The 24757-nt window shown below is 36.0% G+C and overlaps 1 protein-coding gene across 2 annotated transcripts in view; it reads right to left on the bottom strand.

Annotated features, from left to right (window-relative positions):
- Positions 1-24757, bottom strand: part of GALNT13 (polypeptide N-acetylgalactosaminyltransferase 13) — a 663623-nt gene that overhangs the window by 29980 nt on the left and 608886 nt on the right. For both annotated transcript variants that reach the window (XM_055398323.2, XM_088829452.1), the window contains exon 10: positions 19563-19661. In XM_055398323.2, coding sequence (XP_055254298.1) covers positions 19563-19661 — 99 coding nt within the window. The remainder of the gene's footprint in view (positions 1-19562; positions 19662-24757) is intronic.

The following is a 24757-nucleotide window of genomic DNA, read 5'->3' as shown; positions in this document are numbered from 1 at the left end:
ATATCCAGCTAATGGGCTCCTTGTTTCACTCACTGGATGAAGAGAAGATCTCTGTAGTGGCAAATTGTAATGTGATAATTTCCACCATTAGAAATGGCACTTGGTCTCATCAGCATGTAAGCTGTGTATTGAACATTGGTCTTCGCGACCTCCAGATACCACTTTGATCCTTTTTTGGTGTTACAAAGCCAGGCAATGACCTCTGAATTGGCAGGCTGCTGTGTTTTTGGAGGAGGCAGGGGGAAGTGTCTCTCAAACAGTTTCTGCATATCTCAGCCAGATAAACCCATTTTACTTCTTTTAAATAATAATTAAAAAAACACCTCAACATCTATTTAGAAAGTTAACAACTAGAGAGAGAGAGTGGAAATATATCTGGTAGGTTTTCATTAGAAGACTAGGATTCTTTACTAGAAATTGGAATATACTCTAGGTTGTTTCCATGGTAACCTACCAAAGCCTTTTTTCCTTTAGTGAAAAGGTATCATTTCTCTGCATACCACATGTAGCTTCCTGCTCAGTATTGGATCAAGTCCTTTCACAACAGAATAAAATAAATGAACTGACAGTTCTACAGTGTGGCCCTGCTTGTGGTGAAATTATTCTTGGTACTAAATAATAAGAAAAAAAGCCCTTTTCATTTTGGCCACATTCACCATGCCATTTAATAACAAAGGTGCATGTGCAAGTATTTCATGAGGTTGTATTAGAAATAGGTTACAGGCTATCCTTTGGCAACCTTTGCAGTCTGAAAGATTATTTCTCTTTTTGTCCCCTCAAGCAAAATTTCCTTGCTTGACATTTACATTCTCTTGCAACCTTAGCTCTACTACTTATAAAGCTTAATTTTGCACTCTGCCTTGTCCAGGCCTTCGACTCCATAAAGGCCAGTATCCTTGCTGTCCTTGCACACACTCCATTCTCTGTGCTCCCTGACAGATTTGTGAAGCCTTTTAGACTCACCCCTGTCCTTATCAGATCTTTTTTTCTCTGAATGCCTTGTGTATAACAGTACAAATCTTCTTTGTTTCAAGAATCATTTTTTTGTAGTCCCATTGGTATTGAGAGTTGGGATTCTGTGCCTATTTACTTATTTATATTTAATCCCATTGAAAAGTGGAAGTAGATTTAAACAATTTTACACACACATATATTAATATATATATATAGAGAGAGAAGAGACAGTCTACCTACATAAACATATAAATATAATTTAAAAATACAGATATCACATTTTTTCAAAAAAGTTTAAAGTCCAGCTTCTGCTTTGAGAGTACAGGTGGCAATGCCAAACGGAGAACAATTATTACCTAGTTATATATTGAACAGCTGTTGTTACGAAGCATTGATGTAGTCACATTATTTTCCGTTGATTCTTGAACATTTTCTTGTAAGTCAGATTAACCAAAGAAACCAAATACAGTATAACTACATAGTATTTTAATTGGTATAATTGTTACCTTTTTAACAGTTTTTTTTTCTCTCTTTTATTAGACTGCATTCCTCAGATTTTACTACTATGAAAAAGCACAAATTTCAGATGCTTTTAACAATGAAAGTTTATTTCCTGCTCAAGTTCCATCCTGCATGCATGCATGCTAAATTGCTTCAGTCAAGTCTGACTCTGTGCGACCCTAAGTACTGTAGCCTGCCAGCCTCCTCTGTCCATGGAATTGTCCAGGCAAGAATACTGGAGTGGGTTGTCATGTTCTTCTCCTAGGGATATTCCCAACCCAAGGATTGAACCCAAGTGTCAAATCTCCTGCATTGGCAGGCAGGTTCTTTAACACTAGCACCACCTAGGAACCCTCATGAAGAGCTTAAATGATACTAATAACTAAACCAACTTGTATTGATGATACATACTTCAATTTAGTGTAGGATGCAGTTAATCCTAGAAAAATACAGAAAAAAATTATTTCATGCAAAGGTATACTTCCATAGATGTAAAAACAATAGTTTCTAAAGATGAGATTAGATTGTTAACTAGGAGAAATACCTAGTAAAAATTAGAAATATTTGTTGTTCATAATTTACATAGAAGATTGATGACAATTCCATGATATCTCAGATGTAATTGCTTTTTATTTGAAACAAAGAATATATACTGGGACCATTATATTACTGAGGCCAATAATTAGTGCCATTAAAATTTGGAAGATATTTTGTTGCTATCCTGTCACTATTGTTATATTTACATTCCTAACAACAAAGCAAAATATATATGGGATATATAGTTAATCAAGAACAGATGAAATATTTAAAACATTTTCTTTTCAGCCCTAAAAGTTTATAAGCTTGCGCTTGATTAGCCTCTTTGAGTTGTATGCAATAAAATCTTATATATGATGACTTCTTTTAAAAATTCATGAAGATTAAGCAAAAAATGCCTTTAAATATTGGTGAGTATTTAGCAAAGACTGCCTTAAAAATCTTGGTGCTATTATACTTGATAATATATTACTGGATATTTTATTTGACTTGCACATTTGTCGACTTTTTCCCTTTTGCTAAACTTTCTCTTCCTTGCATTGATTAGTCAGATATTTGAACATAAATTTCTCATCCAGTTTTATGTTATCTAAGCTTACTTGTGTTATCTTTTCTTTCCCCCAAAAACAAGTTTTCATATTTTAAAGAAAAAAAAAAAAAACCCTGGGAATACCCTTACCCATTACTTTGTTCCAATACTGTAAGGTTTTATTAACTAGGATATAATTGGGAAATACAGTGAGATAAAGAATATCTTAGGTATAAGAAAGCAAATAATCTTGAGTATAGTTTCTTCTGGTGAATATGAAACTGGTCAACACTGTTAATTTAGAAACTACAGACATTATTTACCTTACTTAGAAACTAATAAAGTGGTCTTTTCTACTAGAGTAAGCCAAGATAAAATTATTTTATCTATTATAGATTGCTTCAAATGGTAATTTAAAATAATTACTTTTATCTTCAGTAAAATTTAGGCGTGTACACTCTTTGAGGGAGAAGAGGGGATCATTCAAAGGACCTTAATATTCTTCATATATAGTAGATTTGTGCATTTACCCCATTACTTTTTTAATTAATAAACTAAAATTTTGGCAGGAAAATGACTTGAACAAGGAAGCTCATGTTAATGATTAAGACAAGGGTGTTAAGTCAAGAATTAGGCATAAGACAGGATAAAAAACATTTGAAGACAAAATAGAGAAAGGGATGAGGTTCAGAATGGAAAAAAGTACAGAGGAGAAAGGTTCTGCTGGAACTAAATTGTTTAACGGAGACAAACTTAGCAGAAAGTTAGCAGAAAGTCTGTAGTCTTGTGAAGTTAGCAGAAAGTCTGTAGTCCGTCTCTAAGTAACAGGAGCTTCAGAAGAAATGCACAGTGGACTGAGGGAGCAGACTGATACTGCTAGTAGCAAAATATTTTTCTTTCAGTAGGTTTTTCAACTAGCAGTATACCCTTGTAGTAAGAAAAGCTCTATTATTGGTATGCAATAAGAGAAGTATATATGCACGTGTGTATGTATTTTTTTATGTGTGTATTTTGTAAGACTATAGTAGTATTACATTTTTTGCTTTATGAAAATGTGTGATGCTATTTTTAAAGGATGCTTTTCAAAATATTCTGTAAATGTCATTAATAAAATACATACAAATGTATGTGAATCTTCCCAAAGATCTTAAAGCACTTTAATGTTTAAATCTTATAGAAATTTAAGCACCTTAAAGCATGAGCTGATATGATACACTTTGATTAACAGATTATTTCTTTGTCCTTCTATGTGCGTAGACATACTTTGACACCCATCGTCATTTCCTCATATGCCTTCCTAAAGACCGTTGTCTCCTCCAAGTTTCGTCCAGTGTCTCTCCAGAATCAGGGTAGACGTTTTTATCATCTCAACACCAGAAATAATTGAACCTTTTGGATGCTGATTTGTTTTTATATTATTGACCCAATGACTCGTATAACCAGTGTTGTACTGACAGATAGAAGGCTTGGAGCCAAAGTTGTTGCTTATTTAAAGGAATGAAGGATTTCAGGTATTAATTTTAAACACATTACAGTAAGACAGTAAAAGTGCTTTCTACATTGACTTGCAGTGCCAATTTTTAGATAGCTTTTAAGAAAGTGTCATATGTGATAGATGTTATTAACTATCATTAAGTAGAAATACATAAAATTAGACTGTGCAGCACTTGGAAGAAAAGCTTTATCTAAGAGAGATAATATTAGTGCTCATTTTTTTGAGAATATTAAGAAAACAATCTCACAATCTTTGAGTAACTCCTAGGGAAAGAAAGGATTGAACACAACAGATTTGACATTTATTTCTATGCCAGGAAACACTCTGGATAGGCAGAACTAGGTAAAATAAGATGATAAGTTTAAGTTCCTCCAAGTTTTAATCAACTCCAAGCTTAATAAATGTTTCTTTAACATTAATACAAAAATAACTATAATTTTTTGGATTAAGAAAATGTTACTTTTTGATAGCTTAGTTCTTGAATTAAGATTTGAAGAAAACATAGTTTTAAGACTTATGCAGAATTTATTAACTATTAATGGAAAAGGATATAATTCAATATTTATTCACTTTTTTATATTTGAAAAACTTTATTAGAGCTATTGACAATTTTATTTATAACTACAATTGCACTAAAATAGGACAGCTATAAACTCAAGTTAAAATGGAATATCCAAAACCAAATTTTATATAATTAAAATATTCTAAAAGTGTAATTTAGAGCCATTCTTTGTACCTACCACTTGATTTCTTGAAGCAATAATATAGAATAATATATGTTTATAACTTTGAGGAAGGTTTCTTATCTTAAATTTCTTCTCTGAAGGAATGGATTGCTTAAGAACACTGAGCTTGAGAGTTCTTGAAGTTTTGTTTGTGAGGACTTACGTTATTTTCCTGTGGCTACTGAAACAAATTACCACAAACTTGATGACTTAAAACAATGGTGATTTATTCCCTCACAGCTCTGGAGGTCAGGCATTTCAAATCAATTTCACTAGGTTGTGATTATGGTACCAGCAAGGCAGTGCTTCCTCTGGAGGCACTAGGGGAGCATCTGTACTTTTCCTCTTGTAGTTTCTGGCAACGCCCTAGCTTTTCTTTGCTTGTGGCTACATCACTCGTTATCTCTGCCTCTTTGGTCACATTTCCTTCTCCTCATCTGTTCTGAATGTAGCAGACCTACTAACACTCACATGAATTAGTAGCAGACCTACTAACACTCACATGAATTGGAAGACAGCCTGTGTGTCAAATTCCCCTCTGCTTTCCTCTCATACGGATACATGTGGTTGCACTGAGTGCCAACCACATAATTGAGACAATCTCCCTATATCATGATGCTTAACTTAATCACATCTGCAGGGTCCTTTCTGCCATATAGCATTCACAGGTTCCAAGGCTTAGGATGTGGATACCTTTGGAAGTCATTTTTCAGCCTACTACAGCCTCAGATCTAGGCATTTTCGTAAGAGCAGTTTCATCTGCCAGGAAGACTTTCCTTTATGTGGTTCTCCCAAATTTTGAAGTTATTTCTATGTTAATAGCAGGTTTTTGAGTAACTTTTAAATTTTTGTATGAATTTGTCTACCCATTCATTCTTTCAGTAAGCACTTATTACTATAGAAGTATTAAGAAAAGGAAATTAACTAATACTTGCTTCAAGAAGAATTTACCATTTGCTTTTGGAGATAAGAACAAACATGCATAATTGAATGAAAATATAAGAGTTGAAAGAAAGAGAAACATTGAGATATGATATATGAATAATTAAAATTGAAAAAAAGTTTAAAATATTGTGAGTTAAGAAAAAATAAATCCCAGTGTGTATTGAAAATCAGAAAAAATAAATTACATGGAGGATGGTGAAGTGGAACTAGATGAATGATATAAACTATGAAATTATGTAAAATAGAATTTATGTAGTTAGAAAAAATGGAGAAAGGTGATGTCAGGTGGGTAAAAGAAAAGGCAAAGATATGATTTGAAAAAATGGATAATGGTAACAATTTTTAAAATGTCTGTTCTGGCTATACTCAATAGAGATGATAAAGTTGAGAGTCTGCATGGGTGAGCAACAGGAGATAAAAATTTCAAAGGTAAAAAGGGATCAGACTATAGAGCTTTAATTGGTAAAGAATGTTAATTTTATTTTGTAATAACTAGGGATATTAAAGATTTTTGTTTTTCCAGTTGGCAGTGTTATTTTTAAAGTAGTCTCACTTCATTAGCGAATGAGATAGAGTAAATATGAGAAAAAGCTGGAGCTTTGCTAAAACTATTGTAATAAATCAAATATGAGGCAATAAAGGCCCAGATTTGGAAAGTAGAATTATTAATAAAAGAATAGGGAAGAAGGACAGGTAGAGAGAATTCATAAGGCTTAGTGTTTAGTTTGAGGAGAGCAGGATATGAAAAGAGAGAGAAGAAGAAAATGTAAAAGATAGATGAATACAAAGACTGAAGAAAAAGGACTTTGGATGAAAGGTGAGTTAATCATAGACATACTGAGTTTGAGGTTACAGTTGGTCATTTAAGTAGAAATGTGCATTAGTCAGTTTTAAGCAGTGGGTGTAAGCTTAGGAATTGGTATGACTTTGGAGCTTCCATAAAGGTAAATATAAGAAGATTAATTTCCTGGGGAAATAGAATGAAAAGTATCAAGAATAACCAGAGTAGCATAGAAATAATGGTCTCACTGACTTGTATATGTATCCCAAAGTTTTTTCTTTTATACCAGACTGATTCCATGATAGCAGGCCCTGCTGAGACTTACTTGGAAGGAAACTAACTCTTGTGTTGATGGACTTTATGAACAGTATAGATACTGCATGACCTGCTGAAAAATGAGGTCAGTGTGAGATGTTTCTATATATTTTCTCCTACTAACATCATATACTAACCTAACCTAGAGTATCTGTTACAGACTGGCACAACCACCTTTGTTGAATGAGTGATTGAGCCAATTTGCCATTCCATCCTCAGTATCTTATAGTCCCCTGATAGGAGACTGAACCTATGTATCTTTTAGTCCCCTGATAGGAGACTGAGCCTACCAGACACAAGACAAGTTCTCCCAGCCAAGCATTAATGAGATTGAAAGGCTCTTGGAATAATCTCTAGTTCTACAGAAATTATAATAACTCTGCTCTCTTCTGGCTCACATGTGTCCAACTCATTTAAACATTTAATGGCCATTGTGGGATTTTACTTTGTGAAATCCATGGTGAGTTTTAATTCTAGTATTCAGGTTACTAAAAGGGGACCAAATTATTATAGAAATGGCTTATAAGTAATTATAAGATATAAACTTTACTTATAAAAATCTAATATTTAAAATGAATACATATCTCTTGAATGACTATATCCATTACAATCCATGAGTACATTAGAAAGCATTACTAAAATAATTAAGTTTCTCTAGGAGAGGGTCTGTAATAAGGAGAGAATGTATTTGTTTACTATCAAAATTTGTAATGCACCTGTCATAACGGATTCTTCTTAAGTATAAATAACAGAATTTTAGAGGAAGAGGAGACATTTTATGAAAGTATGGATAATACCTAATGATCTCTTTATCTTGGCAGACAGTGTGGTTTTAATAAATGGCTAGCATAAGCTTCTCTAGACTTTCTACCTTGAAAAATGACTGTGAATCAAGTACTGCAATAAATTACACAGACTGTTTCCACGTGTTTTCTAGCTTTCTCCAAATAAGTGGCTCCAGGGAGAAAGAGAAACATTATAAATGCATTTGTTAAAATGTGAGTGTTTTTCCATCACTTTATGTTCTTTGTCTTTAAAAGGAATAAATACAGTGTTTACAAAGACTGCTTTTCCCCCATCTTTGATTAAAGATATATTTTCAAAAATTTATATTGATATTTTAACAAAGTAAAATGGATATTTTATAAATATTATTTTAATCTACTTTGACCCACTTATATAAATTTATATAAATTTTACTTAAAATTGTCACTAAAAATTAGTGTCAATCTTTGAGTAGATCTAATAGATATCCAGTGAGGCTAAGACCTATTTACTATTGGCTCCTGTAAGATGATCTTAAATGTCATATAAAAGAACCTCATTAGAAAAACATGGTATTTTGACATCAAAAAGAGAAAACATAAAGGCAAATACTGATTGGGATAAACTATTTAAAAGTCTGTATACAAAAACACAATGTGAATAAACTGTCAAGTCAGAAATATATATTTAATGTGTATAAAAGAAGATAATAAAGTGTTTTTTTGAAAAGAACAAAGAGCTATCTCAAACTCCAATGAAAACATAAGCAAAGGCATGGTTATGAAATTCATAAAGTACTAATGCTAACTTTAAAATGCTTACATGCATTGATTATGTTAGATATATGATTTAAAGTAAGATAAAATGTTTCTCCCATACTAAATTGGCAAAGATGAAAAACAAGAAAAATACAACACCCAGTTAGAGTTGGCCACTGTGATCACAGTGCTGGGAGAGTGTGGTTGGGAATCAGTGCAGATGCAGTGAATAAAAAACATGTGGAGTCAGCCAGATTTTGGTTCAAACTGGCTTTACCACCTCAATCACATTATTAATCTCAAGGTTTCCATTAAACTCATGACGAGTTTAAAAATTAGAATAACACTAGATTCTTCATAGATTATTGTAAAAATCACAAAGAATAATGCATGTTAAATAACTATCACAGTGCCTCTTCCTATTTTAGCTGTTTATCCTATTAAATTGGTGAAATATTAAAGAGGACAATTTGTCACTATATATTAAAGGCCTTATAATGATGCATAACTTTTGATTTAGCAAACTTAATTTCTAGACATTTCTCTAGAAGTAAATATGTATGGAAACTCACCGGGTTTTAGCTACAAGAGTACCGATTAGCCTAGACTATAACAATGAAAAGTTATAAATAACATTGTGCCTTAAAGACTTGATTAAATCTAAACAACATTTTATCCATTAAAATATGCCCTGTTTAGTTTAAGAAGTTGTTAGCCAATAGGTAGCAGAAAAGAAGCTAAATTATTTGGCTTTTAAACAGTGAGTATTTCTTAAGCCTTATGAGTGGAGCCAGATTTGGCCAGTAGGGCAATTAGAACAGTACAGAGACATAAGAATACACAGAGCTTGCACGGAATAAAGTGAAACCGCTCAGTCGAGTCCGACTCTTCGCGACCCCATGGACTGTAGCCTACCAGGCTCCTCCGTCCGTGGGATTCTCCAGGCAAGAGTACTGGAGTGGGGTGCCTGTGTGTGTATATACACATATATATAACTGTCATAATTAAACAAATAAAAATGAAGAAATTGAACTGCTGAAATAAAAGAACATCATTTTATAACACTATTCTTATTTGATAGATTGCATAACTTGTAAGTGAAGTTTCGCACCAGGGAAGCTCAGGAATAGACATATCAAACATGTTTAGAGCACAAGGACCTGTTAGAACATCAAGGGGCTCTGCTGAAGAGCCATATGGGGGATGAAATTATGAGGTCCCTTTGAATGTCATGAGCTTCCCTGGTGGCTCAGATGGTAAAGCGTCTGCGTGCAATGCGGGAGACCCAGGTTCGATCCCTGGGTTGGGAAGATCTCCTGGCGACGGAAACGGCAACCCACTCCAGTACTCTTGCCTGGAGAATCCCACGGACGGAGGAGCCTGGTAGGCTACAGTCTATGGGGTCGTGAAGAGTTGGACTCGACTGAGCGGTTTCACTTCACTTTGAATGTCATAACTAGGGTATTTGTGCTTTATTTTTGGACAGTGAAGAGTTGCTGGAGCATTTACTCTGATTTAATTCTAATGTAACATGTATGGCGGAGAAGGCAATGGCAAGCCACTCCAGTACTCTTGCCTAGAAAATCCCATGGATGGATGAGCCTGGTAGGCTGCAGTCCTTGGGGTCGCTAAGGGTCGGACACGGCTGAGCAACTTCACTTTCACTTTTCACTTTCACATATTGGAGAAGGAAATGGCAACCCACTCCAGTGTTCTTGCCTGGAGAATCCCAGCGACAGGGGAGCCTGGTGGGCTTCCGTCTATGGGGTCACACAGAGTCGGACACGACTGAAGTGACTTAGCAGCAGCAACATGTATGGGATGTATTTATGGAATTCCCAATGATATATGGAAATAGCCAGTTGTTGTTTTTTTTTTAACCACACAGGTAAAAGAAGATGTAGGCCCGGACAAAGACAGAGATCCTGGTTTTAAAAGGACTTACAGATAGGAGTCAAGGGGTATTATTTTCATAAAAATAGGGGCTTTGGGGGGCCGATGAAATTTCAGGAGTGTCTATGTCAGATTTTGATTTTGTATGGTTGTGTGAAAGGGAAGAAAATGAGTACAGTTTGGAAAGCTTCGATTTTGAGATGCCTGTAAAGAATTCCACTTATTAATTAGCAACAGATTCCAAAGCTCAGGAGAGAGGCTGAGGATGAAGATATAAATCTGAGTCATCGGTAACATTAAACTACTTCTAGGAATCCACGTCATCTTTTCAAAAGCATAAAGAAGATAATCCCATAACTTCTAGCAACACATTTTCTACCAGTAAATTGTAAGTTCTTTCTTTCACTTGTAAAATGTTATATTCAAGTTTTAATCATATTATTATTTATTTTCATTCTTTTGAGAGTAATGATCACTTTGATATGGTTTGCTAACATAAACAAAGCATTTCAAGGACAAATAGGAATTAATAGAGTGTCAAATTTTGTTATTAGAGCTAGAAGACATGGATTACTAAAGTTTTAAAGAGAGCACCTCAAGATGATCAAGTGTTGATTTTAATAATAATTTTTCACTTGCTACCCTGTTTCACAGTAGTCCTGATACAAAAACATCCATGCATTCTTTCATCTATTTACTTGACTAATTTTTATTAGGTACCTACAGTATCCCAAGCACTGTGCCCAGTGCTAGGAATGATGAGAGAAAGAATATGCTGGATATTTCCAAGAACTACTGAAAAGTAAGTTTCTTCGTGATATCTCCAAAATTTAACAAAAACCAAACTACCAAAACATCCATGCAAGGAGAAGTGGTGAAAGGTATAGCTGTCCTGAAATATAAAGTGCCTTGTTTCAGAAAAGTAAATGAGCAAAAAAAAAAAAAAAAACTAAATAAAGAAAAAACAACATTTGTTTTGACTTTTATGTAAAAAGCAGGAGAAAGAAATTTGAATATTTTTAGGGATTGGGGCTACTTTTAAAAATTCAAAGCTAAATAACCATAAAAATAAATGTTGTTTCCATGGAAACACAAAAGAATAGCAATAAAAACAGGGAGGTAGCTCTGAGAATAAAATCCTGAGATCTGTTCTTTTCAAAACTCAGTTAAAATTTTAAATCATGCTAGTACTAATACTAGAAATATTGAATTCCTTAAAAAAAGATACCAGAATAGCATTCATGTGAGGCTTTAATATTTTTTATAATATTTATTTGTTAGGATAACAGGAGAGGCAGTTCTTTCTATTGACCTTAACAATACCATAAAATGTCTTGTGCTTTTAACTTACCTCTGGCATTAGGCACTGAATAAATATTTTTTACTTCTAGAAGTAAAGACTGAGATAATGGAGAACACAAGGAAATAATAAAGAGAATAATAGCAGTGGAGCAAAATGTGCTATCTAGTGTATGCTATGCTAGTTATTTTTTTATAAAGTTTACTAATCTTTAGAGAAAAAATTGAGGGAAAAATTTTATGCATTTTATAGATAAAACACTGAAGCTCAAAAATATTAAGAAACTTACAAGTTATGCAATCTATCAGATCAGAATAGTGTTATAAAATGATGTTCTTTTATTTAGCAGTTCAATTTCTTCATTTTTATTTGTTTAATTATGACAGTTATATATATGTGTATATACACACACAGGCACCCCACTCCAGTACTCTTGCCTGGAAAATCCCATGGATGGAGGAGCCTGGTAGGCTACAGTCCATGGGGTCGCTAAGAGTCGGACACGACTGAGCGACTTCACTTTTCACTTTCATTGTACACACACAAGAAAATGTGGTGTAAAAAGAAAAAGTTCCTATTCCAGCTTAATCCTCTCTTCAGTGGAGATATCTATATATTTCTAATAAGTTGCATAGCATTTATATATGGCTATTACAGATACTAATAATATATAGAGAAAAATGTTCACAGACATTTTCCACAAGCAAGGTCATTCAAATTCAAAGTAAGTTGTACTCTGTGTTATTTTTCCCTCTTTTCAGTTTTTGATGACAATACATTTAGACCTCTCAGTCATTTCGGTGGCTAAGTAGTAATCTCTACTGTGAATACACTATGATTTATTTAAACATTCTTCTCTTGATAAATATTTGTTTCCATTATTTGTGTTATGCAGAATGGGTTTAGGTAAGCATTCTCATATTTGTAGACACGAATAAGTATACAAGTAGATGAAAAATATTGGTTTTAAAGTTTATCTTGTCATTAACTAGATAATGTAGAGACATTAGAAAATGTGTAGTTATATTTTTTTTTACTTTTTATTTGTCCCCTTTATGAATCCCTGATATTAGTAACTTTGTATAATTACTATGACAATAACAACATTGTTGGCAATGTCTATATAGTACTAGGGTATATCCATTATTCTGACCATGACTTCTTTCATCTGTTTATTTGACTAGTATTTATTAAGTGCAGAGACATTACTTTGCCAACCAAGGTCCGTCTAGTCAAGGCAATGGTTTTTCCCGTGGTCATGTATGGATGTGAGAGTTGGACTGTGAAGAAAGCTGATCGCTGAAGAATCGATGCTTTTGAACTGTGGTGTTGGAGAAGACTCTTGAGAGTCCCTTATACTGCAAGGATATCCAACCAGTCCATTCTAAAGGAGATCAATCCTGGATGTTCATTGGAGGGACTGATGCTAAAGCTGAAACTGCAATACTTTGGCCACCTCATGCGACGAGTTGACTCACTGGAAAAGACTCTGATGCTGGGAAAGGTTGGGGGCGGGAGGAGAAGGGGACGACGGAGAATGAGATGGCTGGATGGCATCACCGACTCTGTGGACATGAGTTTGAGTGTACTCCGGGAGTTGGTGATGGACAGGGAAGACTGGCGTGCTGTGATTCATGGGGTCGCGGAGAGTCGGACACGACTGAGCGACTGAACTGAACTGAACTGAACATATCCTAACCACCAGGTGCTGGAGATGAAGAGTGGAGTAAGATATAGGCTCTGCCAATAGGAAGTCTACAGAAGACTGGCATAGTTTACTTCTGGACATATGAAAACATTTAAATATTTTAAAAAATATTTTAAACATTTATGATCTAAGTGTTTTGTATCATTTAGACAAATTTAAGCATATGGCAGAAAGTGAAGAGGAACTAAAAAGCCTCTTGATGAAAGTGAAGGAGGAGAGTGAAAAAGTTGGCTTAAAGCTCAACATTCAGAAAACAAAGATCATGGCATCTGGTCCCATCACTTCATGGGAAATAGATGGGGAAACAGTGGAAACAGTGTCAGACTTTATTTTTCTAGGCGCCAAAATCACTGCAGATGGTGATTGCAGCCATGAAATTAAAAGACGCTTACTCCTTGGAAGGAAAGTTATGACCAACCTAGATAGCATATTCAAAAGCAGAGACATTATTTTGCCAACAAAGGTCCGTCTAGTCAAGCCTATGGTTTTTCCAGTAGTCATCTATGGATGTGAGAGTTGGACTGTGAAGAAAGCTGAGTGCTGAAGAATTGATGCTTTTGAACTGTGGTGTTGGAGAAGACTCTTGAGAGTCCTTTGGACTGCAAGGAGATCCAACCAGTCCATCCTAAAGGAGATCAATCCTGAGTGTTCATTGGAGGGACTGATGTTGAAGCTGAAACTCCAATACTTTGGCCACCTCATGCAAAGAGTTGACTCATTGGAAAAGACCCTAAGGCTGGGAAGGACTGGGGGCAGGAGGAGAAGGGGACAACAGAGGAGAGATGGCTGGATGGCATCACCAACTCGATGGACATGGGTTTGGGTGGACTCCGGGAGTTGGTGATGGACAGGGAGGCCTGGGGTGCTGTGATTCATGGGGTCACAAAGAGTCAGACACGACTGAGCGACTGAACTGAACAGAACTGAAGCATGTGACTGGTTATCCTTTTGAACAGTAACCATAGCAACAGTTAGAGCTGGATATGGAACAGCAGACTGGTTCCAAATAGGGAAAGGAGTATGTCAAGGCTGCATATTGTCACCCTGCTTATTTAACTTATATGCAGAGTACATCATGAGAAAGATGGGCTGGAGGAAGCACAAGCTGGAATCAAGATTGCTGGGAGAAATATCAATAACCTCAGATATTCAGATGACACCACCCTTATGGCAGAAAGTGAAGAAGAACTAAAGAGCCTCTTGATGAAAGTGAAAGAGGAGAGTGAAAAAGTTGGCTTAAAGCTCAACATTCAGAAAAATGGGAAACAGTGGAAACAGTGGCTGACTTTATTTAGGGGGGCTCCAAAGTCACTGCAGATGGTGATTGCATCCATGAAATTAAAAGATGCTTACTCCTTGGAAGGAAAGTTATGACCAACCTAGACAGCATATTAAAAAGCAGAGACATTACTTTATCAACAAATCTCTGTCTAATCAAGGCTATGGTTTTTCCATTGGTCATGTATGGATGTGAGAGTTGGACTATAATGAAAGCTAAGTGCTGAAAAATTGATGCTTTTGAACTGTGGTGTTGGAGAAGACTCTTGAGTCCCTTGAACTGCAAGGAGATCCAACCAGTCCACCCTAAAGGGGATCAGTCCTGAGTGTTCATTGGAAGGACTGATGCTGAAACCTGAATACTTTGGCCACCTCATGTGAAGAGTTGTCTCATTTGAAAAAACCCTTGATTCTGGGAAAGATTGAAGGCAGGAAGAGAAGGGGACGACAGAGGATGATATGGTTGGATTGCATCACGGACAATGGACATTTGTTTGGGTAAACTTCAGGAGTTGGTGATGGACAGGGAGGCCTGGCGTGCTGCAGTCAATGGGGTTGCAGAGTCAGACAAAACTGAGCGACTGAACTGAACTGATGGCATCTTAATGAAACCATGAGGATAATTCACCTGAAGGGTCTTCCTACCTCATTTTCATCTATATTTGAATCAGGGTGATCTCATAAATGATCTTAGTTTTCTGAATGTTGATCATGGCATCTGGTCCCATTACTTCATGGGAAATAGATGGGGAAACAGTGTCAGACTTTATTTTTGGGGGCTCCAAAATCACTGCGGATGCTGATTACAGCCATGAAATTAAAAGACACTTACTCCTTGGAAGGAAAGTTATGACCAACCTAGATAGTATATTAAAAAGCAGAGACTTTACTTTGCCAACCAAGGTCCGTCTAGTCAAGGCTATGGTTTTTCCAGTAGTCATGTATGGATGTGAGAGTTGGACTGTGAAGAAAGCTGATCGCTGAAGAATTGACGCTTTTGAACTGTGGTATTGGAGAGAACTCTTGAGAGTCCCTTGGACTGCAAGGAGATATAACCAGTCCATTCTAAAGGAGATCAATCCTGGGTGTTCATTGGAAGGACTGATGCTAAAGCTGAAACTCCAATACTTTGGGCCACCTCCTGTGAAGAGCTGACTCACTGGAAAAGACTCTGATATTGGGAGGGATTGGGGGCAGGAGGGGATTGGGGACAACAGAGAATGAGATGGCTGGATGGCATCACTGACTCAATGGACATGAGTTTGAGTGAACTCCAGGAGTTGTTGATAGACAGGGATTCCTGGCGTGCTGTGATTCATGGGGTCACAAAGAGTCGGACACGACTGAGTGGCTGAACTGAACTGAACTGATCTCATAAATAATGTTTTCTTTTAGAATTCGGCATGTCATCATGGTGCAAATGATGAGTAGTTTTTTTCATAAGCTGTTGAAAGTCATTATGGGAGACACTTCTAAATGTCTACTTAATACCATGGTAAATAAAGTATGAGGAGAAGCAGTGTGTGAGTTGAGATGATGTATTTAGTGTATTTGATCCATGCGGTGTCAAAATTATACATTTGTGGCCAAAGAGTCATACACAGAGGTGTGCTGAGCCTCTAGGAAGGCATCTGCTTTGCATAATAGAAGGACAGGCATGGCTGTTTCAACTCTTCTCTATTCCCACTTCTTCCTGATTTGAATGTAGACATGATGTCTAGAGTTTTAGCAGAACAGCTGATGCTAAAAGGTAACTATAAGAATGGAGAGATAGAAAGTATCTGGTTTCTTGGTGGAATTATTGAGGACCTGAACAAATTATCAACTGACTACTTTCAGGTTTCATACTATGTGAAAAAGTAAACCCCTGTGTATTTCATCCCGTGATAGCTTTTGCCACTTGGGGCTGAATTCATCGTGACTTTGGTGGTAGAGACCTCTGACCTTCACCATGAATCAGTATAATAAGCTGGATCATTTTTGAATGCTCTGTCGTCGTTCTGACTATGTTGTTGTTGCCATCATATTCTTTCATATAGTCATTTCCCCATGCTGTAATTTAGAAAGTTTGACTCATATACTTTCTTGTTTAAATTTAAACTGGGAGATACTAATTAGGATTTTAATAATTAAGTTGTCTTTAGTTGTAGGGAGAAGCATCATTTTAGTGTTTTCCATTGAATTGTATGTACAAAAGTCTGATTTGAGGTATGGTGCCAAAACTCAACAGGGCAATTTCATTCTGGCTTTTTCTCTATGGATCCTTTTTTTTTCTTTAAATCTTATGGTTGAGTTACATGTTGTGTTAGTTTCAGGTATACAGCAGTGATTTACTTATACATATATTTATTCTTTTTCAGATTCTTCTCCCATATAGGTTATTGCACAGTATTTAGTAGAGTACCCTGTGCTATACAATAGGTCTCTGATTATTTGTTTTATGTATAGTATTGTGTTATGTTAATCCCAAACTCCTAATTAACTCCACCCCACATCTTCCCTTTGGTAACTAGAAGTTTGTTATGAGTCTATTTCTTTATTGTAAATAAGTTCATTTGTATCATTTTTTTATATTCCACATTAACCAACAGTATATGATATTTGTCTTTCTGTGACTTTCTTCATTTATGATAATCTCTAGGTCCATCCACATTGCTGGAAATGACATTATTTCATTCTGTTTTATGGTTTCATTGTATATGTGTACAACATCTTCTTTATCCATTCCTCTGTCAATGGACATTCTGGTTGCTTCCATGTTTTGGCTACTATAAATAGTGCTGCAGTGAACACTGGGGTGCATGCATCCTTTGAATAAGATTTTCTCCAGATATATGCCCAGGAGTGGGATTGCTGGATCATGTAGTTAGGTATAGTACTATGGAGAACAATATGGGGGGTTTGTAACTAAAATAGAACTACTTTTAGTTTTTAAAGAAACCCCCATATTGTTCACCATGGTGTCTGTATCCATTTACATTCCCACCAACAGTGTGGGAGGGTTCCCTTTTCTCCACACCTTCTGCAGCATTTAGTGATTATAGACTTTGATGATGGGTGTTCTGCCAGTGGCCCAGTGTGAGGTGAAACCTCACTGTAGTTCTGATTTGCATTTCTCTCTTAATTTGTGATGTTGATCATCTTGCAAAACTATGTTGAATAAGAGTGGGCATCCTTGTTTTGTTCCTGATCTTAGGGGAAATGCTTTTAGTTTTCACAGTTGAGAGTGATGGTCGTTCTGGGTTTGTCATATATGGCCTTTATTATACTGAGGAAGCATCCCTCTGTGATGACTTTCTGGGGAGTTTTCATCATAAATTGGTGTTGATTTTTGTCGAAACCTTTTTCTGTATCTATTGAGATGGTCATTTAGTTTTTATTCTTCAGTCTTTTGATGTGGTATATCATACTGATTGATTGGCAGATATTAAAGAATGCTTGCATCTGCTTCTGGGTTTCCTAACAGCAGTGGCAGCTAGAGCACTCCCAGGGCAGCAGGGGCAGTCATTGGTGACTGCTTGTGTGTGGCCTAGTGGCAGTGGTTGCTTGTGCCCATCACTGGAGCTCATGTAGGTGGTGTCTTGTTACCTAAGAGTCTGCACAGGGAAAGAAGCTCCTGTGGCGGTCCCAGCCCTCTCCTCCTGTATTTCCCAAACATTGGCACCTTGCCTCTCTGGCATCCCCAAGCTTCTTCCAAGTATATCCTTGGTTGCCACTCTGGCAGGGTGTCTCTGCACAGCCGATTCCTGTTCTCTACCTGAGTCTGACCTCTGTAGCCCAAGCTTCAGCACCTAGCCCCTGTCCATAGTGACAGACAAGCATCTCAGGCTGGGGAGCACAAGGCAGTCTTACTCATCTGTCTGTGCAGGTTACTCTTCATCTTTCCTTACTCATGCTGGTTGCTCCCCTCTCCTCCCTGGCTCCAAAACTTCCAGCTGATCTTCCTACTGTAGAAGGGACTTTGCTGGGTGCAGAAGCTTTCCTCCTTCATAGCTTCCTCCCTGGGGTGCAGTTCCCATTTTGATTATTTTTCCTTTATTCTTTTGTCCTATCCAGTTTTGGAAGGGGTTCCTGCCCTTTCAGAAGTCTGAAATCTTTCGCCAGTGTTCGGTAGCTATTCTGTGTGAATCATTAGACTCATAGATGTACTTCTGATGTATTGGTGGGAGTAGGTGAGCAGACATCTTGATCCTGAAGATCTTTCTATGGATTTTTGTTACATTCAGCTATTACAAATAATCACCATCATGTTGTGCTGAACAGAATCGTTTTAGCTTCCTCAGTTCACTTAAACAGCTCACTGATGCACTTCACCTTGACCCTTTTAGACAACTTGTCTACCATAGGTTCCCATGAACTTCAAATTAGACCTCTGAAAGTGGCTGTGGCAGCAAGACTCACAGCCAAGCAGCCTTTACATTTTCCACCTTGCAATGCCGCCTTTCGTTGCTTACAGAAAACACAAGAATCCTTGTTATAGTCTGGTAAGTTTCTGATAATTAATTGGACCATCACACACAAAACAGGTGTCCTAGAATTTTAATTAAGTATAAATCTTGTTTAAATAATACATTTTTACCTGATCCAAAGGGCATCTTCAGATAGCCAAAGCAAAGTTGTTAACAAACATGCTTATCTATGCGCTTAAAATTTTATTAAACCACCAAAAGTCATAGAAAACATGGTAGACAAGAAACATTTGAAGAATAAATTCAGGGTAAGCACCATTAGGAAACCATAATTGTTGAGTGATTATTTTATATGATTGAGTTAACAGTAAAATGCAGTCCTCATTTTCCCATGCATGGTAATAGGAAGTAGGTATGAAACATCTGGCTGCCCTCATTCACTCTAGGCTAATTTAAGATATTGCCCTACTTACTAAATTCTTCAGTGCTTTCTTACAATACTTGGAATAATAACATAGTTATTATATGTTAAAGACATAAATTAAGTCTTGATTAGAATGCCTGTTAATTTACTAAGACATTGTTATTGGAAGTGAGCCATAATCTACCTGGATAGTTTATACAATATCTTCCCCCTCAAATATGAAGCTGATAAAAAACGGAGTTTACCTGATTTCCTCCCATACCATGACAGTTGAATATACCCACTTTTTCATTTTCCTTCCGGCCCATGTTGTCTAAACATTGATTTGTTTCAACATTTCTTATCTAAAGGAAACACAAAAATGTAAGTCAGAAAATCTTTGATATTTTCAAATTGCTTATTGATAGCAAAATAATATTTTTGTAAGGAAATTTCTCCAAGGAAAAGACAAAGCTTTAAATATTTACTTTTCTATGTCTATTCTAATATCTGTATAACATTCTAAACTCCCATTCAAGTAAACTTGAATAGCACTGGCATTGTCATTAGCCTGCAGTCAAGAGGCACTCTTTGTTTGTAGTGTAATATCAGAGAAGAAGAAAACATCTACATATTACAAATTAGGAGTTCTTCCCCAAATCTTCTGAAAATTAGGACAGTCTCGAAATTCCACCCAAATAATCATATTGTATTTGTGAAGTCCTTAAGTCCTACAGTGCCATATGCAAAGTAATAGAAACAAATTGGTCAAATATGCAAGTTTATATATTTTTTGGTTGCTTCATTACTAGATGCTCCATTCTGTACATTTGTAAAGATTAATTACACTGATAATTTTTTAACTAAAGCATGCATCTTTTTGCATTCCTAATACCAAACAGTGTAAAGCAGTTGACCCTAAGAAAAACTATGACCAGGCTAAATGGTGATTTCACAGGAAAAAATTTTCAAAACCAAGATTAAATTGCCAAGTGCAAACATAAGATTCATGGTTTATACTCAGACACTGCATTAGTCCCATAATTAACATGTTAATATACTTAAAGATGCCCAAATTACTAAGTCAAGCACAAGTGAATGTAAAAAAGAAGAAAACCTTTTCTAATAGATGGAATGTTTTAGATTTCTTTTCCTTTAGTCTCAACCCAAAGTAGTATGTTTTGTCCACTCTGCTTCCAAAAAGTTCTTTTCTCTGACTCTTATTAGGACACATATTTTACTGTTCACTCACTCATTACTTGGATATATTTAGTTATCTATGCTTCAGGTGCCTGTTTCTCCCTCTTGGCAAATGAGTATGATTAGAAACTTCTGTAGAGGCTGGATTAGGTTTCTACAATTCAACTTTTTTGTATGGTAAGAACCCCATGTTGAGGTAATAGTTGCCTGAGTTGGGAATAATTGTGTGATTTGCAGTAAAGCCCCAGTCAGCAATTGAAATTCACATTTGGTAAGGGGTTGGGCAGAGCTGAGCAGTGAGGTCAAGCCCTGTCCCAGTGATTAGAGGGAGGCAAGGGTGGAAACAGAGAAATCAGGGGACTATTGAGTCATGCCAACTAGATACGGTTATTTGGCATAAAAGGACAACAGTGGATGTGGGGAAGTCAAGTTTAGGATGTTTTTAAGATAGAGACAGTAGGACTTACAATTGAAGTGGTAGTGAGCCAGGAGAGGAAAACAAAGGCATCAAGAAGAATTCTAAGATTTTGGTTTGACCAGATCTGTAGATGATGTTCTATTTATTGGGAGCAATATTCTGAGTTCTTACTCGTTGATAACTGTTATCTGTGGCCTTTATACTTCAAAATCAATTTGCTGGATCTGAAATCCTTGACTCACAGTGTATTTCCTTGAGTATATTTAAGATGTTACTCTGTTCACTTCCAGCATAAATAGTTGCTTTTGAAAAGGCTGATGAAAATCTGTTTTCTTTCCCTTATTCTTACAAATATATATTTGCCTGAATGCCAAAATAAGTCCAGTAGATAGCCCAGATAGGTGGTGGTCTGTTTCAATATGTAGTTCCAAATTTATTTTCAAGGAGTTAATATTGAATTATAGATAATTGAATTATTAGTGTTCATTTTTGATTACTTTGATTTTTCTATCAGGAAATTCTATTCTGTATTTTGTAGCTTTTATATATCTCTTATATATGTCATTTTCTATTCAATAGAAAAGAAAGACAAAACTATCTTTAAAAAATTTCTTCCTTCCCTCACTTTAAAATTCTTATGGCATTTTCTTCAGGGATTGTTGACTCCTCTGTTCTTTAAAGTTTATCCATTTCTGAAATGACTCATTCCTTAATTTCTAATTCTTTCCCTCATTTCAGAGGTTTTTTTTTTAATTTATGTTTTTATTTTACTTATTTTATCATAATAAAATTTCTCTTGTTTTGAAATGTTAGTTGACAGTTTTCCTGTCTTATGAACCTAAGGTTTTGATTTGGTTTCATTTTTCATAGAGATATCATTTTATTCTTTATTATCTTTATTCTTATGGTAGTGATCCTTTTCCTTTCTTTTCGGAAAAAAAATTGTCTTCATTTGTTAAGCGGGAGAATTTGACCAGGAAATAATTTTTCTCCCTCCCTCCCTCCCTCTCTCTCCCTTTCATTTTTTCTTTTCTTTGCTTCCTGATGGGGGTAATGATTTGTCATCTTTAAACTATTCTGATGCCCAGACTATTCTTGTGTAATTGGAGTCGGGTACAAAGTGTCAGTCGGGTCCTTTAAAATCTCCCCAGGTGATTCTAACATGCAAAGATTGGCAACCACTATTCTGGAGGAAGGTATGACTTGTCTTGATATTAAATGGTGACAGTACAGTTACTTTTCCTTTTTTGAGTAACTTCTTTCTCAGTGGTTTCCACCTGGGCTGCCGCATAGACTCACCTGGAAAGCTTTTAGAATATACTTCTACTTTGCTTCTGCTTCATAGATTCTGATTCAAATGGTCTGGAGTAGGACCAGAATACAGTTAAAAGATTCCCCTGATAATTCAAATGTATCATCAGGACTGAAATGTCTTGTGTCAGGAGAACACAGTGGCGTAGTTCCTCACTGGAGGCCTGATGATTCTGTGAATCATTTTGAGAACTCTGGGTGCTGCTGGAAAGTAAAGGCCATTTTCATAGCAAAGCTGATTCTGCCACCATCAAGTGAAATGCTTAAGAATAACTACTTCCAGCTGCACCTGACGGGGTGTGTTGACACTGGAGACCATTTCTGACTTCACAAGGATAGATCTGTTCCTGTAATATTTTGGAGAGTTGGAAAAAAATCCTTTGCTTTTTTCAAGAATTCCTGGTTCTGTTTAGCTCTTCACATTTTTTTTCCTTTCAATTTTTATTGGTGTAGAGTTGATTTACAATGTTGTGGTTCAGATATACAGAAAAATAATTCAGAATTTTTCAGATTCTTTTCCCATATAAGGTATTACAGAGCATTGACTGTATAAGTCCTTATTGATTCTCTGTATATATATTGATTCTCTGCTTATATATAGCAGTGTATATGTTTGAGCAAACTCACAATTTATGCCCCCCACTTTTCCACTTTGGTAACCATATGTTTGTTAAGATACTGTTTCTGTTTTGTAAGTAAGTTTATTTATATAATTAGATTCCACATGTAAGTGATGTCATACAATATTTATCTTTGTCTGACAGTATGAAAATCTTTTTATGGATGAGTAATATTCCACTGGATGTATGTGCGTGTGTGTGTGTGTGTGTGTATATATATATATCTATATCTCATCTTTTTATTCTGTGGGAGAACCTCTGTGATATCATTATTTTCCAGTCTGTGTGTCACCGACCAAGTCGGTATGGGATTTGATTGTTTCTTGAAAGCACTCCAGCTACTGCCTCGCTGTGGCTGTCTTTGGATGTAGACTCCGTTTTGGTACATTCCAGTCTTTTTTGTCAATGATTGTTCAGCACTTAGTTGTGATTTTGGTGTATTTGTGCGAGGAGGTCAGTTCAAGTCCTTTTACTCTGCCACCTCACCCCGTGACCCGATTCCTCCTATTTCTCTCTCCTATTTTTATCTGGACTTTGTTTGCATTGTTGTTGTAACTGCCTGCTTACGTTGGGCTTCATTCCCTGAATTTTCTTCTGACAAAGAACTTCAGCTATTGAGCTATAAAATTTCACAGGTTGTAGAATTCTCAGACTCTTTAGACATTTAAAGAGACTTTTCACTGACTTGCAAACTGGATTTTATGAAAACACTTTTCCCTGTTTCAACTACTATTATTAAGTTAGCATGAAACAATTTCTCATGAGTATCTATTGGTAACTGAGGTGTTATTGTGGTCTCATTTCCATCAGACACCCCATTTCTTCCCTTTTTTTCTACTGTAATGACTGTATTATCATATGGTCATGAAGTTTACAAGTCATATTTTAGGATTGGTGAGAATAACTTCTCGTCTAATTTTATTGTTAAATTTGTCCATCAGTTTTTGTTTTTGCTAACCTGGATGCTCTCTCTGCTTCAATTGAGGAATTCAAAAGATTGAAACTATGTCACTGCTGCTGCTATTTTTTCAGAATTACAGAATAAATTCATTTTGGGGAGTGCATGGAAAGGAGTTTGTTCTATTCATGACATGTTCTAACCTTCGAGAAATTGGTTTGACAGTTTCTAGTCAGGTAATATTAATTGTCCCTTAGAATGGAGCAGGTACTAAGAGGACATAGTATAGGAACTCAAGTCAAATCTGGTGAGTCTAACTGGGCATGAGTTCTGGGAGACTGGAAACAGATAGGAGTCAGTGGCTTAGGAAAGCTGTCAGAATGAGACAGGGAAGACAAGCACCACAATGAAATTGAATAATTGAAGTTGTATGTGCCATGAACTATTCCAAGCACTTATATGTAATAACCAATTTAAAACCAACTTATTACCTTAATTTTATATATGAAAACATTAAGATACAAAGAGGCTAAGGAGTTTACTCAAATAAGTAATTGAAAGTTACAGTGAGGTTGGAAATTGCGTAGTCCTGACATCTAGACAGGTAGGCAGTGTTTTTCACAAAGGAAGTGAAAAGAGCAAGGGAGGATTAAGTTCCAGTTGGATAAAGGCAAAGGTAAATGACAGGTCATCCACACAGTGGCAAAGATACATGGAACATGGAAGTGGCCTAGGATCAAACCTGAGAACCAGGTCAGCAAGTCTAGAAGCAAAGTGGTTTCCATGCTAAGTGCCAAACTGTTGGGTCCAGGACATGAAAATTATTTCTGGCTCTTGTGAAGATGACATGGATACAAATATGATAGAGGATGAAGTGTCAGCGAACAGGGCTTTCAATATCCACTTTAAAAAATTGAGAAGAACATACCATCTGGATAGAGACAATGTCTGAGAGGTTTTTGCAGCAGTCCTATGATATCTAGATTTTTTTTTTTTTTAATGTATGAACACCTA

The sequence above is a fragment of the Moschus berezovskii genome, chromosome 2 (assembly GCF_049115385.1).
Source record: "Moschus berezovskii isolate FMDL1 chromosome 2, NW_MosBer_1.0, whole genome shotgun sequence".
Lineage (NCBI taxonomy): Eukaryota > Metazoa > Chordata > Mammalia > Artiodactyla > Moschidae > Moschus > Moschus berezovskii.
Note: the sequence above shows the minus strand (reverse complement) of the source record. Positions and strands in the feature narration are given on the sequence as shown.